This window comes from Thermobia domestica, chromosome 7 (genome assembly GCF_964235325.1).
Source record: "Thermobia domestica chromosome 7, izTheDome1.hap1.1, whole genome shotgun sequence".
Classification (NCBI taxonomy): domain Eukaryota; kingdom Metazoa; phylum Arthropoda; class Insecta; order Zygentoma; family Lepismatidae; genus Thermobia; species Thermobia domestica.
In genome coordinates, this window is record NC_137460.1 from 264,141,199 (window position 1) to 264,155,442 (window position 14,244).

Consider the following 14,244-nt stretch of genomic DNA (forward strand, 5'->3'; position numbering starts at 1 on the left):
CGACATTTCGTTCTTCAATGCAGGTTCACATTAAGAAAGCACAATGATGGATATGAATCTAAGGTTCTATGAGAGAAAAGATGTATACTTCTTTAAATAAAACTATTGTCCACTTTTATTAGATTTCCTGCACGGGGGAATATTTTCTGTGTTCCAGTCGTTGAAATTCCAAGAGCATCAAAGTACAAGGAACCAAGATGGACAATAAGGCTACGGAGCCAATAGTTTATAGTTTAACTATGTATCAGATTTTTAATATTTTAATTTTCCTCTTTTTCTCCCTTTTTTCAAGTTGCACCTTTTGTCGATTTTATATATTTTGCACACTTTTTTCGATAGTATTCCCCCAAAATATGAGTTATGTTTTCAGTACTGTAGCATTTACCATACTTCATGCTGCCTTTTTGCACAACTCGATACTCTGTGCACTTGGAGATAAAAATGTAGGGCTCTTCATTATAAAATCAGCAAGATGACAGGTGAACTCTTAAAATTAGAGTTAGATTTTACATTTCAAATAGTATTACCAGTTGGCGGAAACGAAGAAACGAAACTGTTTTCGGATTCAGTTCTGAAACTGTAGTATCCCAAATCCCTTATATTATACCAGAAAAAAAATTACATGCTTGGCAGTTGCACAATTAGCATTTGCAGGTAGCTCAAACTATATAGGAAACTGTTTTGAGTATTGTTTTAAGCTTATGCATTACCCGTTACAAGAATTTCAGTGATCAAACATGGATATCTTTAATTTATACTATTGCTTCCTTTGAAGATTATGGCCGGCAACCCCCCGGTCTTGGTCGATTTTTTGTAGTCCTTTCTACGGCACTTCTCATGCCTTATTCTTCTTTGTAATTGTCTGTTTCCTTTGGTTCCATATTTTGGTTAGCTATAACTCAGTAAGTTACGGTTATGCATTTTAAATGTTCCATGGTCTCTGAAATTTAAACTCAATCCGCTTCTCCCTCGTGTTCTATTTTTTACGTTATTTTTTGAATTTAAAAATTACTCTAAAAGCATATACCTTACAAACATAAAAATCTTAAAAGACCTGGGAGTGAATCAAGAAACTACTTTCTTTTTTTGTATTCAGTTAGAAAAATGGTTATTATTTGCATCAAACCTTCGTGATTCCTTCTCATTTTATTGTCTTAAGATGGACAGGATAAAGTAAGGGTCAATATGGAATTAAAACAAGAAGATAGCGCTTGCAATCACAAATTTTACATACAAATACATTTAAAGAATCAGGATTTACCCAATGGCTGAGGCGGGAATTTCCCGATTTGTGTATAATTTTGTATAATGTTTTTATTTGTGTAACTGTTTATTTTATTTATTTATTTATTTATTTTTTTGTCCTTCTGAAATGACTTGACATTATTTTAACAAGCATGCCTATGCAAAGATCTGCACAACGTACTTTTATCAGGAGTCCTTCGTGAGTGAGATGGCAATCCCATTTTTGGCCAATTAGTCCCGGTTTCGTGTCCAAATGGACAATTTCTTTTGCATGTAAGCCGAGAAACGGTTTGAATTCGGCTTTAAGCTTATGTGACCCCTTCCAGCATAACCTTGTTGCTGCATAATAACACCAAGGGGAAACAAACTAATTTCTGTCCATATCTAATATAAATACATGGAGTAAATTATTTAAACCAAAAAAACCTGGTTTAAACCAAAAAAATCTGTTTTTTTTTTTTGGTTTTTTCAATAAAAACCATGGTTTTTGCCAACCCTGCTGGTAGATCCTCGAGTGGTTCTCTTAGTTTGCATATTTTGCTGCGGAGGGTCTTTTCTGAATATAAAAAAATCTTATTGGAAACGTCATGCATAACATATATCCCTTCTATTATAGGGATATCAAATGAGCAGCAGTGAAATAAATGCACCTTTGTACTATATTTAACGAGATTGAACTATGTAGTTTCTAATTATAACTAATAGGTTAGCACTTTTGGAAACGGTGGTTGATAAAATCACATGGAAAGGAGATGTAAAACGGTGTCAATCTAGTTTTTTTTGTGCTATACTGGGTTTAAAGTTTTACACGTGTTGATATCTCGAAAATGCAGTTATCATAGAGTTTAATTTGGTTTCAGACATCTTAATTACAATTGATGCAGTGCCACATTATAGCAGTGAATCAGAAGTCTGGACACGGTGGAATAACTCGAGAACTGAACTTCGGATCGAAAACCAAAAAACACGTGTTTAATAATATTAAAAAAAATCTATCTGATAAAACCAAACTCAACCCTCTAAAGTCACGCCGTGGTGGTTCGAGTGGGATCAGCTTTGAAATTTCAAACGGAAACCCAAATTTTTGATTGAAGATTAGGATTCTACGGCCCAGACTGTAAAGTTTCATCAACACTTTTTCGTCGATGCCTAACACGACGCAGTAATCGGCGAAAATAAATGGTCCCTAAATACTCACATTTCTTTCATAAGCTTGGTAAATACTCTCATTTCCGACCTCAGTTCTAGTTCAGTGTCACTGCTTCTCTTCTCTGTTCCTTCTCATCACTGGATAGAAGCACACTACACACAGACATAAGACACAGAACTAGGCATACTTTCTTCATTAGGGCTTGGAGCAGTATCAGTGTTGCAATCCAGAAAATTCAAAAGCGGCGAGTAGAGAACAAAAAATAAAACAATTAAAAGTAAAAAGAAAATTAAAGAAAATTATAGCTATTGAAGTTTCTGCTTCTTGCACTATGGTGTTTTTTGACTTCTGTGTCTGAGATGAAAATGTGTTGATACAACTGTTTTCTAGTCGCTAAAATGTGACATTCATTAAGGTCGATTGTACCGTTCTCTGATAGAGATAAATTATCGGAAAGATCCAACCTTGTCGCGGTAGTAGATCTCATCTTACACAAAATAACACATGACCACTGCGACCAGTGTTATCTTGTCTGACGATTAAAATATATCAGGATAGTGTAGAATTGGCCCTATAACGTGCAAATGTGCGAATGGTGTGAAATTACCAAAAATAGTCTTTAACTGTCAAGTTAATTTATGTTTGAAATAACGGGTGAACCAAAAGTTTGGCCACGGTAGAGTAACTGGAAAAATACACTTCTAATCAAAAAAGCGCAAAAAAATAATATGTTTCAAGAAACTATCCGATGATATCAACGCAACTCTTTACCCCACCTTCTGGAAAGGAGTAGGGGGCATTAATTTTTCAAAAGGAAACTCCAATGTTTTATTGAGGATTTGGAGACTACATCCCAAAAAAATGTAAGGTATAATCAGAACTTTTTCGTCGATGTGTGATATCGCGCTGTAATGAGCGAAATTAGATGCTCTCCTCTTCGTTCATGAGCTTGATATTAGCTCCGACCGTCTGTACGCAGTGCAGTATTTTTAGAAATAGGCGCCTGATCAACAAAGTTATTCAATGGTATCAAATATGTTACCTCACCCTACTGCTAGGTGGAATTAGCTGAAACATTTGAAATGAAAGCTTTTATTTCGTATTGCAGAGTCGGCATCTGCGCTCAAACCTGTATAAGATTTATTCGAAAGATCGTTGTCGCTGTGTGACGTGGCGCTGTAATGGGGAAATCAGGAGAACTTCCTATATGAACTTTAATTAGATTCAATGCTGTGGACATGGTGAAATAACTATACATGTGATCAAAAAACTAAAGAAAATGTTTGACTATTGGGTTTCTTAGGATGTTTATGTTCCTTTTTTGCAGTGGGACGCGAGAGACGGGACCTACAGTTGAAAGTGGGATCCGAACATCTATTAGGTTTCGGAACCGAGACGTTCCCCATGAACAATTGCCGACGAAGTTCGTCTGGCCTTCGTCGGTTATTGGGTGGCAGAAGCGAAAAGGATGTGTTAGTGCTGGTTCAAACGCGGTTGCCTATTTGCCGGCTTGGCAGCGGATATCGTGACGGCCCCGCCACTGTTCAGGAACGACAGCTATGAGAAAGACTGTGTTCTTCTGCCCAGCGGTAACAGAAGTCGACCCCCGAAGCGATGGGATCATGAAGATTTTCGCCATCATTTCGCCTGACTTGTGCGAGTAGTCTCACGAGACTGCTCGCGGTCTCGCAGTTTCAGATGGGTGAAATTAGTATGGAATTCTTTCTTTTCTTCTTCTTCTTCTTCTTCTTCTTCTTATTATTATTATCTGATAGTAGTATTAGTAGTAATAGGAATTGTAGCATAAGTTGTAGTAGTAGTAATAGTAGTAGTATTAAAACTAGTAGCAGCTGTAATAGTAGTAGTAATTGTAGCATTATTAGTAGTAGTGATAGTAGTAGTAGTCTGTAAAGGGTAGTAGTTGCAGTAGTAATAGTTTACTAATAGCAGTAGTAGTGATAGTAGTAGTAGTCTGTAAAGGGTAGTAGTCTGTGAAGGGTAGTGGTCTGTGGTAGTATTTTTTCTTTTTATTTTTAATCCTTTCATCTTTAAATTTAAACGTCTATGTGTCATCAAGAAATTGATCACATCGGACCCTAGTCAAGATTTGATTCTGTCATTCCGATATAATTTCAAAACTAAAAGTGTTACCACTAAAGAGCATTGTGTGAACAGAGTGCACATTTCAATACGTATGTATGCTAGCACCTTAATTTCGTTTCTTGTATTCTTCTTACGTACGTAGGTCGAACTTTCGTTCGGGATAGACATCACGAAGGTAACCATAATTTCGGCATTATAGTGGAGCATTTGTAATCGCCCTCGTGTTCGGGTCGCTGTCCGGTCTGCCAGTTATTTGTAACCAATTGATTTCGGGTCGCTGTTCGGGCTTCCATTTATTTGTAACCATTCTGAGTTCGAGGTCTCTATTTGGGTGAACATTTATTTGTAACCACTCCGTGTAATCTGGTCGCAGTTCGTGTTCCTACCAGTAAGTATCTTCCTGATACTTGAACTTACCTGGAGAGGACGATGAAGGACCTCTCCAAGAGGAGATTACAAACTGTTTCCAAATCTCGTCGGTCTCAATAATGAGATGAGCATTAGGCGCCGAGAGGTTCGGATGTCTCGTCTCGAAAATCTCACGGACGATCATATGGTCATCCTGACTATAACGAACAAAAATATCACTCATACAAACAACGAAATCACATTGGATTAAATGACACTATACTTATTTATTAGAACGCTATCATATATAAAGAAAATAGCGAAGAGAAATGAACACAACACTAAACACTGAATTTGTATAACAATTTTCGTCACGGAAATCACACTTTGTCCTTTAAAGACAATAGAGCCCTTTATATATATATATATATATATATATATATATATATATATATATGAGATTATAATTCAGATTTCACGACAAATGCTTCTCTCACAGCATTGACGCACTTGGGGGATTATCACTGGGGAAAAGCTATCTGGATCGTCCCACGATGAATCTAGTTGCGGCGCCGAACAATCCTGAAGCCTAAAGGTGATTCTTCAGCAAAATAAAGAAAAAAGTAAAATGCTAATGTTGGAGGGCGCGTGTATAACTTTTTAAACGCGCAAGGTTTGTGGACCTGGGACTTCAGTAGTTGGAGTCTAGCCGTAAGAAAACGTCGTTCACCGGCTAATAGCTTGTGCCCCTTAACACAAATTAACACTTGGTTCCCAACGCAACGTGCGTGGTGGCTGCGTACAATATCGGAGTCAAACTCCCTGAGCACCAAAGCTCAAGGTACGTTCTGCAGTGGTCAATTAAAGAGGGTTGGCAGCTCATTTAAAAAATGACTCAGTTAACTTACCTGTATGCACATACAGACAGAATATCGAAAAAAATATGTTAATTTTAGTCATCTGCCTGCAATGCACAAGACACGGCGATAACTCTGGCGTGAGAAAGTACAGATAACGAGCTACGAGACAACGCAGTTGCTGCCACTTTGGTCACTCGAACATCTGGTGAGCCCGTCCCCTATTGCAATGCTTCATAAGAGATTAAAGAAAACAATTCACTTTCCAATAACTGCAGAATATATACTGTGCATATAATAAGTCAGGGAGAAACACTGGAACGGTTCGTCACTAACTGAAACGTTCTCACCAAAAGCAATGTTTTAAACAAATATATGAAAAAACGATGAAAGACTGGTTTGTCCAATTGTGTGGGAAAGAAGCAATTCCCACCGAAGAAAGAACTTATATGCGTCGCAGAATAAAGTATAAATCGAAAAAATAGTCACTGTCTTTACGAAATATACAGAGTATCCACAAAATATCCTTCTATAACCTGGTAGCGGTTATATATGGTGTCTGAAAGGGAACGACCTGTCAAGTGCACTCGTAGACAGGTTGAGAATCCTTGGCCGCAGTGACGTATGAATAACATTAGTTTTCTTCACTAAAAATTTGAAATCAATTAGTTGGCAACACTGTGATATGGTGTGAGACTTACGTGCATAAACGATGAATGGTTTTTCACCTGAAAAATGGCTATTGAAAATAGTTAAATAACTTGTTCACTCACTACAACATGATTAGGTTCCTGCATGAGCAATTTCCAATCCAAATGTTCCATGAATTAATAAGATCCTCTTGAACGATTGACGCAGTTGGGTTTCCTTATCTTCCGTTTCTTAACATGTTGAAACCAGGCTGTTTTCCTGTGTTGAGTATTCTCCATGGTTCTCCAACGGCGAGTTGATGAGGGAGAAGGGGAGATTCTTTTTAACACTGGTGTTAGAAACGAGGTATGCTTAAAAACACCTGTGATAACTTTTTTTTACTGAAAGTGCGCAGAAAGCGTTAATAAGGCTATTTAATTCTTACTTTAAAAAAATACTTTTCGTAAAATGTTTTAAGTGTTCCATTTCGATCACTTTTTTTTGAAATATGAAGTAAATATACACTCAGTAACTATTCATAAAAATATTGACTTAAAGAATTATCAAACATTGCAATAAAAGTTAGTAGGTGTCTTCTTTTTAAAATATACTGATATCTGTATTTAAAATATTAGAAGATGAATGAATATGCAAATAGCAAACGGGCTAAACGTATTAAAATATTAGAATTATTGTCAAAGTTTCAATATTACTGTGATATATTTGGAATATATGAAAATCATTGAAAAAGTAAAATGAATGAAAGTGTAAACACATAATAAACTGACAATATGTAAACAAAACAAGACTTCCACCTGTATGACCCTTTTTTTTAACTGTGCCTCGTGTTGTTTGTCAAAAAAGAACGAAAAATCGTTTTTCAAAAATAAAAAAAATAAACTTAAGTGTCAAAATGACGTTCGTAGTGATTCCAAGAACTAAGCATGCTTCTGCATATCAAAGAAAAGACTGTGATTTCGTTGATATGTATGAAGAAAATTCGGCACGCCATAGGGTCATAATGCCACCTGCTCGTCATATGAAAATCGTGACTTTAATTCAATAATGCTCAATGAAACAAATGATTCTATTCTAAAACAAATTTATTATTAGCTTGGGCCTAGAATAATAGTTGTTATTCACTTCCAAAAACGTAAACATTGTAGGGTTACCAGAACATATGGGTATTATCTTCAAAAGAACTTATTAGTGCAGTGTTGAAAACTATACAGTGTTGATGCAAGTTTCTCAAAGGTCTAAATCAAGAGTTGACTCACTAGTCGAAACATTCCTGAAAATAAATGGTTATTTCGTCATGAATTGACCAAAACTATAGGTGGGAAAAATGTGTAATACTACACGTACTTGCACACAAAATATGCCATCGACACCTGCGATGCAAAACTAGGAACGTGAAAAGGCCTGCAACCATAGGCACTTACAAAATGTTTCTATACATAACTGAAATATCAAGACTTTAATAATCAGTAAAATACATGTATGTTCCCTGGAACATAACGTATCTTCCACCTAGAAAAAGATGTGTAAACAAATACACAAAAAAATGCTTTCGTAGCATCGTAAAAGTATGTCTCTATGACAAATAACATGAGACCTATTAAAAGAAAAACATGGGATACGAACATAAAAATATAGTCAACGACATTACAACTTTATTGTCGGTCTGAAACATCCAAATTAAATTCCCTACAAAACAGCTATGTCATTCCACGACAGTTAAACTTTCTTAGGCATCTCCGCTAAAAATACTGAAAATAGGTTTTATTAACACATTAAAATTCAAAGTCATCGAGCATATAAAATAATTGACAAAAAGTAATGTTGATAAATCATTATGGCTTCATGCTGTTGGAAAGAAAGAAAATAAGTTTATATTTCGGGATCTACATCGGATTCGAATGAATTGTAGGACATACTAGAACTAAAATATACTTTTCTCAAAATTAATAAAAAACTACAACATATTAGCATACAAATCCACATAATAGAATTACTGTTCATAAACTACGATATTCACTAGAATATTACTAGACAATAAAATATACTCAAAATATTTAACCTAAGAATACACATGCTTAGTTGAGAGTACCATAAAGGAAGAAGAGAAATGAAAAACTACATTTTGCGATTGATGGCGAAAATACAGTTAGCTATGGAATATCCAATGGATTAGCCACATCCATTTTTGCAAGAGATCTGCCTCCCTAAAAAAATATTTATCCCCATAAAATATTCTACCCGAAGAAGTTTCCCTACGGTCGTTCAGTGGTCGAAAGAAGACGAAATACATGTTAATAAGAAATTTCAAGAAAATATAGAAGTTAAACATATTTCCGCATACATATCAATATGGGAGAAAAACGACCGTTCACCATCAGAATATCTGTTCATATAGTTCATTCTTAAATAAAATGATTACTGCTTTCGTTCGGAAGATATACTGTTCACATGACATTCCTGAACACTATTAACCAAGAAGGAAATTTCTGTTTTGACTCGTTTAAGGCTTACAATTATTAGCCTACTTTCCTTTCTAAACTTTTCTCTTCGAACGAAATATAACATCCTTGAAATTCAAATAAGTCAAAATCGGGTAAAGGACGTAAATGAGGTTCAACATAATTACAGTAAGCACTTCAAAATGAAAACGAAAATCTAAGGTTAACACTGAAAAAGATATTTAACATTGATTATAAGTGTAAAAGTTCATGTTCAGTATCGTCTCACTGTGTTTCCTCTTCATACTCACTAGATAATTATTCATTACCATATTAACTCTCATCTTCTTGTGATGTCCTGAACGAAACCTCTGCATATAATTTTAGTTCTTCGATAGCTTTCCCTTTATTTATGCTGGGGCTCACAGATTTTGTTCATTGCATTTGAGGTTAGTTCGTCTTTTAAATCAGAAGTCCGCCTTGAATCGAAACACACCAAGACGTGATATAGGTTTTTGTGTTTAGAAAACCAGTATGTCATATTTTGATTGATTTTTTCAAGCATATCATTGAAAACACAATCTAAAACTTTCTTCTTCTGTATTCTGTATCATTTTCAGGAGATTCCAATTCAAATAACACGATTAAATTCTATTGAAAGAAAATTTTTAAACTATCGGAGGGAAAGGGGTGTTCGGGAAAGCCATTTTATGAGGGTTCTGGGTTAGATTCCCTGTGGGTTACTTTTCAAGGAAACATATAATGGTATTGTGCTTCATCCATGTGCGTGTTTGCGAATTCATGAAAGAAGGCAAAATCTCTGATTGGATGTTACCAACCCAGAATTACATACGTTAACCAACACAGAACAGAAATAGTGAAAGTCTGGATTCGAACCATGGGTTATTAAAATTAGGTTAATATCTCTTTTCGTAGTATATCTCTATGCCAAAATCAGCTGATTAATCCCAATATTGGATACCGAGTTCTACGGACAGAAATTCGGGGGTCACTGCGTTATGTATACCTGTGACTAGTGATGGGCAGTGGGAATATTCCCGGTGGGAAGGAATTTATAAATGGGAATAATCCCGGGTTTTTTCCCCTGGCCTATAAATTCCCGGGAAGGAATTTATTTCCATTTCTTTACTTTATCTTCCAAATGATAAGAACCATATGACTAATTACTTTATTTTAATATATTATGATTTACTTCTAGGTTTTAAAGAATTTGGAGATTAAAAAATTTAAAATTATTTGACGATACTTTATATAACTAATACTATGAGTTTTTAAGGCCCATTTCCATTTGCACTAAAAAGTAGGGTAATTGTTTAGTATAGGAGGCCAAAACTAGCAAAAAGTAGGATGATTTACGGAAGAAATGAGTTGATAGTGATGTTCAAGTTGTCAAGAAAATATCGAACATATTTTTTAAGGTAGTAGCTGATTTGTACAAAACGGAAAAGTAAGTGGAAGTGATTTATGCGAGAAAAGAAAATGAATTGTTGGTAACAAAGATAGAATACAACGTGCCATGCGGGACTCTAACCCGCCTTCATTCGCTAACGCTCGCTCTGCAATGCTGTTTGATTTTAATGTTGGTAACGTAATTTAACGTATGAAACCATAAAACAACCGCATCGGTATAGAATATCGCAAAAAAGAAGGTGCAAAGCTGGTCTCCAATGCTAAAGAACAGCCAAAATTAGCAAAGTACTAATTTATAAATAATGAAAAGGAACCGCTTTGTAAAGTAATTTAGAATTATGTAGAAATAGAGATGAACCCTGAACCATCATTAGTAATAGACGTCGGTCTGTCTCCTTTCTCTGACTCGAATTTCTGAAGAGGTACTCGTACTTCTTTTACATGTGAATTAACATATGGAATTTCGAGAAATAGGTAGAATGAAAAGTCGTGTATGGCAATGTTACGTGTTAAAATATCAAGATAAGTAAATATCTTGCAAATTTTGTGAGCATAAATATGTATGCGCAAATATTGACAAATTGGTGTGACATATATCTTCTAGCATTTACCCAATCTAATTGGTTTATAGCATTTATAAATTTAATGTGTTTATATTATCAGTAATAGAGTCAAGTTGACCATATCCACATACATATAAATTTAAACTCTTACTATATAATTTTTTCACATATATTTAATTGATAGAACATATTGTAAATAAATATACATTTATGCGTACTCTCTAAATACGACAAAGTGTTAATAAAGTAACATAGTATCGTTCAGAATATATAGATTTTAAAGAATCCTCTGTGGACAACAGTTATAATATACTGTGATATAAAAATTAATTCAACTTTGAAATCATAATATAGTAATAGAATGCAATTTTCTTCCTTATTGTACATTAATTCCCGGATAAATTCCCATTTTGGGAATCTTCCCGAGAATCTTTCCAGGGAATATTCCCGGGAATTTACCCATCACTACCTGTGACCACTCATACTTATTTGAAAGAACTTGCACCATTGCACTCCAACCATAAACAGAATCATAATACAAATGTATGCATGCACAATATGAAAATACTTAATCTGTAGAAAAAAACTATTCTTATTTAACATGCACACTATCAGAGTTTTATCATTGTATCGGTTGTAGTGATGATTAAATTCACTATATGTATATTTAATATACATATTTTAAGCCTTTAATTATCACAAATATTTCACATTTTAAAAAAAGAAAATATATATTTCTAAATGTAGTGATTGTACCCCGTTATGTACAGACGAGCGGAAAACGGCCGCGATACGACTTCGCTAACATTTCGATTAAGTAGGTTTCTTTACCGAAAAGCGTAAGCACTGCTCACAGTAGGAAAACTTGTCCATTGGAGATACGAAACTAGTGCAATGCTGGCTTGAGTCTCGCTAACTACTAAACAACTATGCTGCAAAGTATCTGTTAGCTTTCATCCACATCTCAGAAATCGGAATTTTATAAAATGGAGCTGGTGTAAAATATTTTTGATGAGCAGAATTAGATCTAAACAGACTTGTATCGGATCCAACTTATCTTAATTTTTCCACTCATGAATAGGATAATTAAATATAGTAGATTCTAATCTCGTAATTCCATTTTCTTGTGCCAAGTTACTTTCGAAGTTACTCTTTAAGCGTTTGTCTGGACAATTAATAAAATGAATTAGATGGTTACCCAAAACTTTAGATACTCCTGGAGAAGTAATCTGTCAAACAAATTTGTTGTTAATTTTAGTAGAACAATTACCTGTATTCCATCTAAGACAATCTAAGCCTACGGAATCATCGTTATTGCAAATAGAGTTAATAGACGTATCGTTCTCGAAATTACTTATAGAAGACCCATTCTATATTGAAATTACTTGTGAGATACTCTTTCGTTTCTCACTTAATAGAAATACCTGCAAAATCTTGTGTAATATCGAAATGTAGAAGAAAATAATATTCTGTTTGTAAACGTTCTAGGATCTCTGATAAACACTCTAGTTATCTTTTTATAGGTGCATCTGCTAACTCCACCTTACGATATAATGATCGGATCCTTCTATTTCTTAGTTATATCTCCCAAATATTTTTCCACAATTTGCTGAACACTTTTTGATCTTTCTGTAGAAGAATTTAAGAAGAAAGGTAACTTAGCCTTAGCAACATGTAAAGCTAAAGAAAACTCGGAGAAGTGTTAAAAGATCGCATATCGCATATAAGTGTTAAAAGAATTACAAGCATTTTTTTAAATTAGAAATTTATTGTTAACTCTTTGTTCCTCATAACATAGTTCCCAGGAGTTTACCTTAGAAAGAAATAAATTATCAGTGAATAGCCGTGTAATTGATTCTAAAGACCTAATCTTAGTTCTGCACTAACAAATAATATCACCAATGGTAATAAGTAAATCGTTATTGTGTAAGATTTCGAATGGCAACGATTGGATAAATCTATCTGCTGTTGTCTTTTCTTTGCCCAGTAACTCTCTAAGAGAACAAAGTGTAGAAATCTCAGATGCCATTTTTTCTGTGGCTAGAAAATGTACACTATAATAAACAGTTTAAAACCTTAGAAATAGACAATTGGAGAATCTTATGCAGTGGAATTGCCCTTGTAAAATACGTTATTAATTGGAAAATCTTGTTTATAATATAACCTATTTAAAACGGCCGTTATTGTGCCTGTAAAACCTTCTGTTGATCGGAAAATTAATTGTGCTACTATAGACTATTATTGTTATCAATGTATAGTGTAATAATGCCGAAATTCTCTTAAGACTGCATCAAATAAGCACCTGTTTTTTTTTAATTAGAAAATTGGCGTATTATTTATTCTGTTTGTATTCTAAAATGAATGTTTTAGGCTATACTTATCCACAGCAGGGTATTAAGCTGCAATTCGTTTCTTTTGTTTTGTGTCTTTTTAATGTATTCCCAAGCTAATGGCATATTGTACTGTAAAGTATTTGTTTATTTTTTAATCAATGTTCTAATTGAGCTAGTCACTGTAGGGTCGTAAAAGAGAACAAAAAGTTACTAAACTTGGATACCAATATATCAGTAAATCTGGTTGCCGCCAAAGTTGGGGTCGCTCAAATTTTTTCGTGCCTATTTGACGCGAATGGTCAATACTTTTGGTACATGTCGTAGTTCATCACCTATTACTAAATGGGGAAACAGTACCTCAATACGTTGCTTCGTTTAGGAGTTATTCGGGTTTAAATATGTGAACTTTGACCTCGATGGTCAGTACCTTGGATACCTGTCGTAGTTGGTGACCTGTTACTAAATGTGGAAACAGTACCTCAATATGTTGCTCCCTTTAAAAATTATTCGGGTCACTCTCACCCTTGATGGTCACTACTTTTGGGCATGTAGTACTAGATGACTTATTACTAAATCTGGAAACACCGCCTAAATATTTTGCTCCGTTTGTAGTCTCTGTGCATTGTGTGATTGGATTGTGTGTTCCTTGTATTAAGTAATTTTTTTATGTTAAAATAGGGGTTGGAAAATGTGCTCATAAATGAAAACGAATACACGCCCATTGTCTGTTATGCTAGTAGCCTTTGCTATGTCAAAAGATTAAAAATGAGTTCATATTTTTATGTGATTTTTGCTGCGTTAAAATTGGTTTTGAAAAAGTCCTCACAAAAGGGAACGAATGCACTCCCAAAATGTGCTAATAAAAGGGAGCGAATACACCCCGAAGAAGTGTTCATAAAAGGGAACTTCGATTTTCCATCTTTGGCCGGTACGTGGGTCATAGCTTATCGTGCGACAATCAGAAATCGAGTACATGCTCTAGGAATCACTGCGAAAAAATGAAAAAACTCCAGACACTCATCCAGATCGGGAATTTTCCTACTGCTTACGCACTATTTCATTGGGCATTTTTATATTGCTAAAGATAGATACTTAGGCTCATTTACTACAATACAGTTAAAATAA

General features: G+C 34.6%; 1 protein-coding gene across 2 annotated transcripts in view; it reads left to right on the plus strand.

Annotated features, from left to right (window-relative positions):
* Positions 1-14,244, plus strand: part of LOC145690882 (uncharacterized) — a 29,737-nt gene that overhangs the window by 13,491 nt on the left and 2,002 nt on the right. Inside the window, exon 2 of one of the 2 annotated variants that reach the window (XM_081766286.1) lies at positions 3,723-4,101. The exons of the other annotated variant lie outside the window; for it this stretch is intronic. Coding sequence (XP_081622412.1) covers positions 3,723-3,924 — 202 coding nt within the window. The 3' untranslated portion in view covers positions 3,925-4,101. Of the gene's footprint in view, positions 1-3,722; positions 4,102-14,244 lie in introns of those variants that run through there. 2 annotated transcript variants of the gene reach the window in all.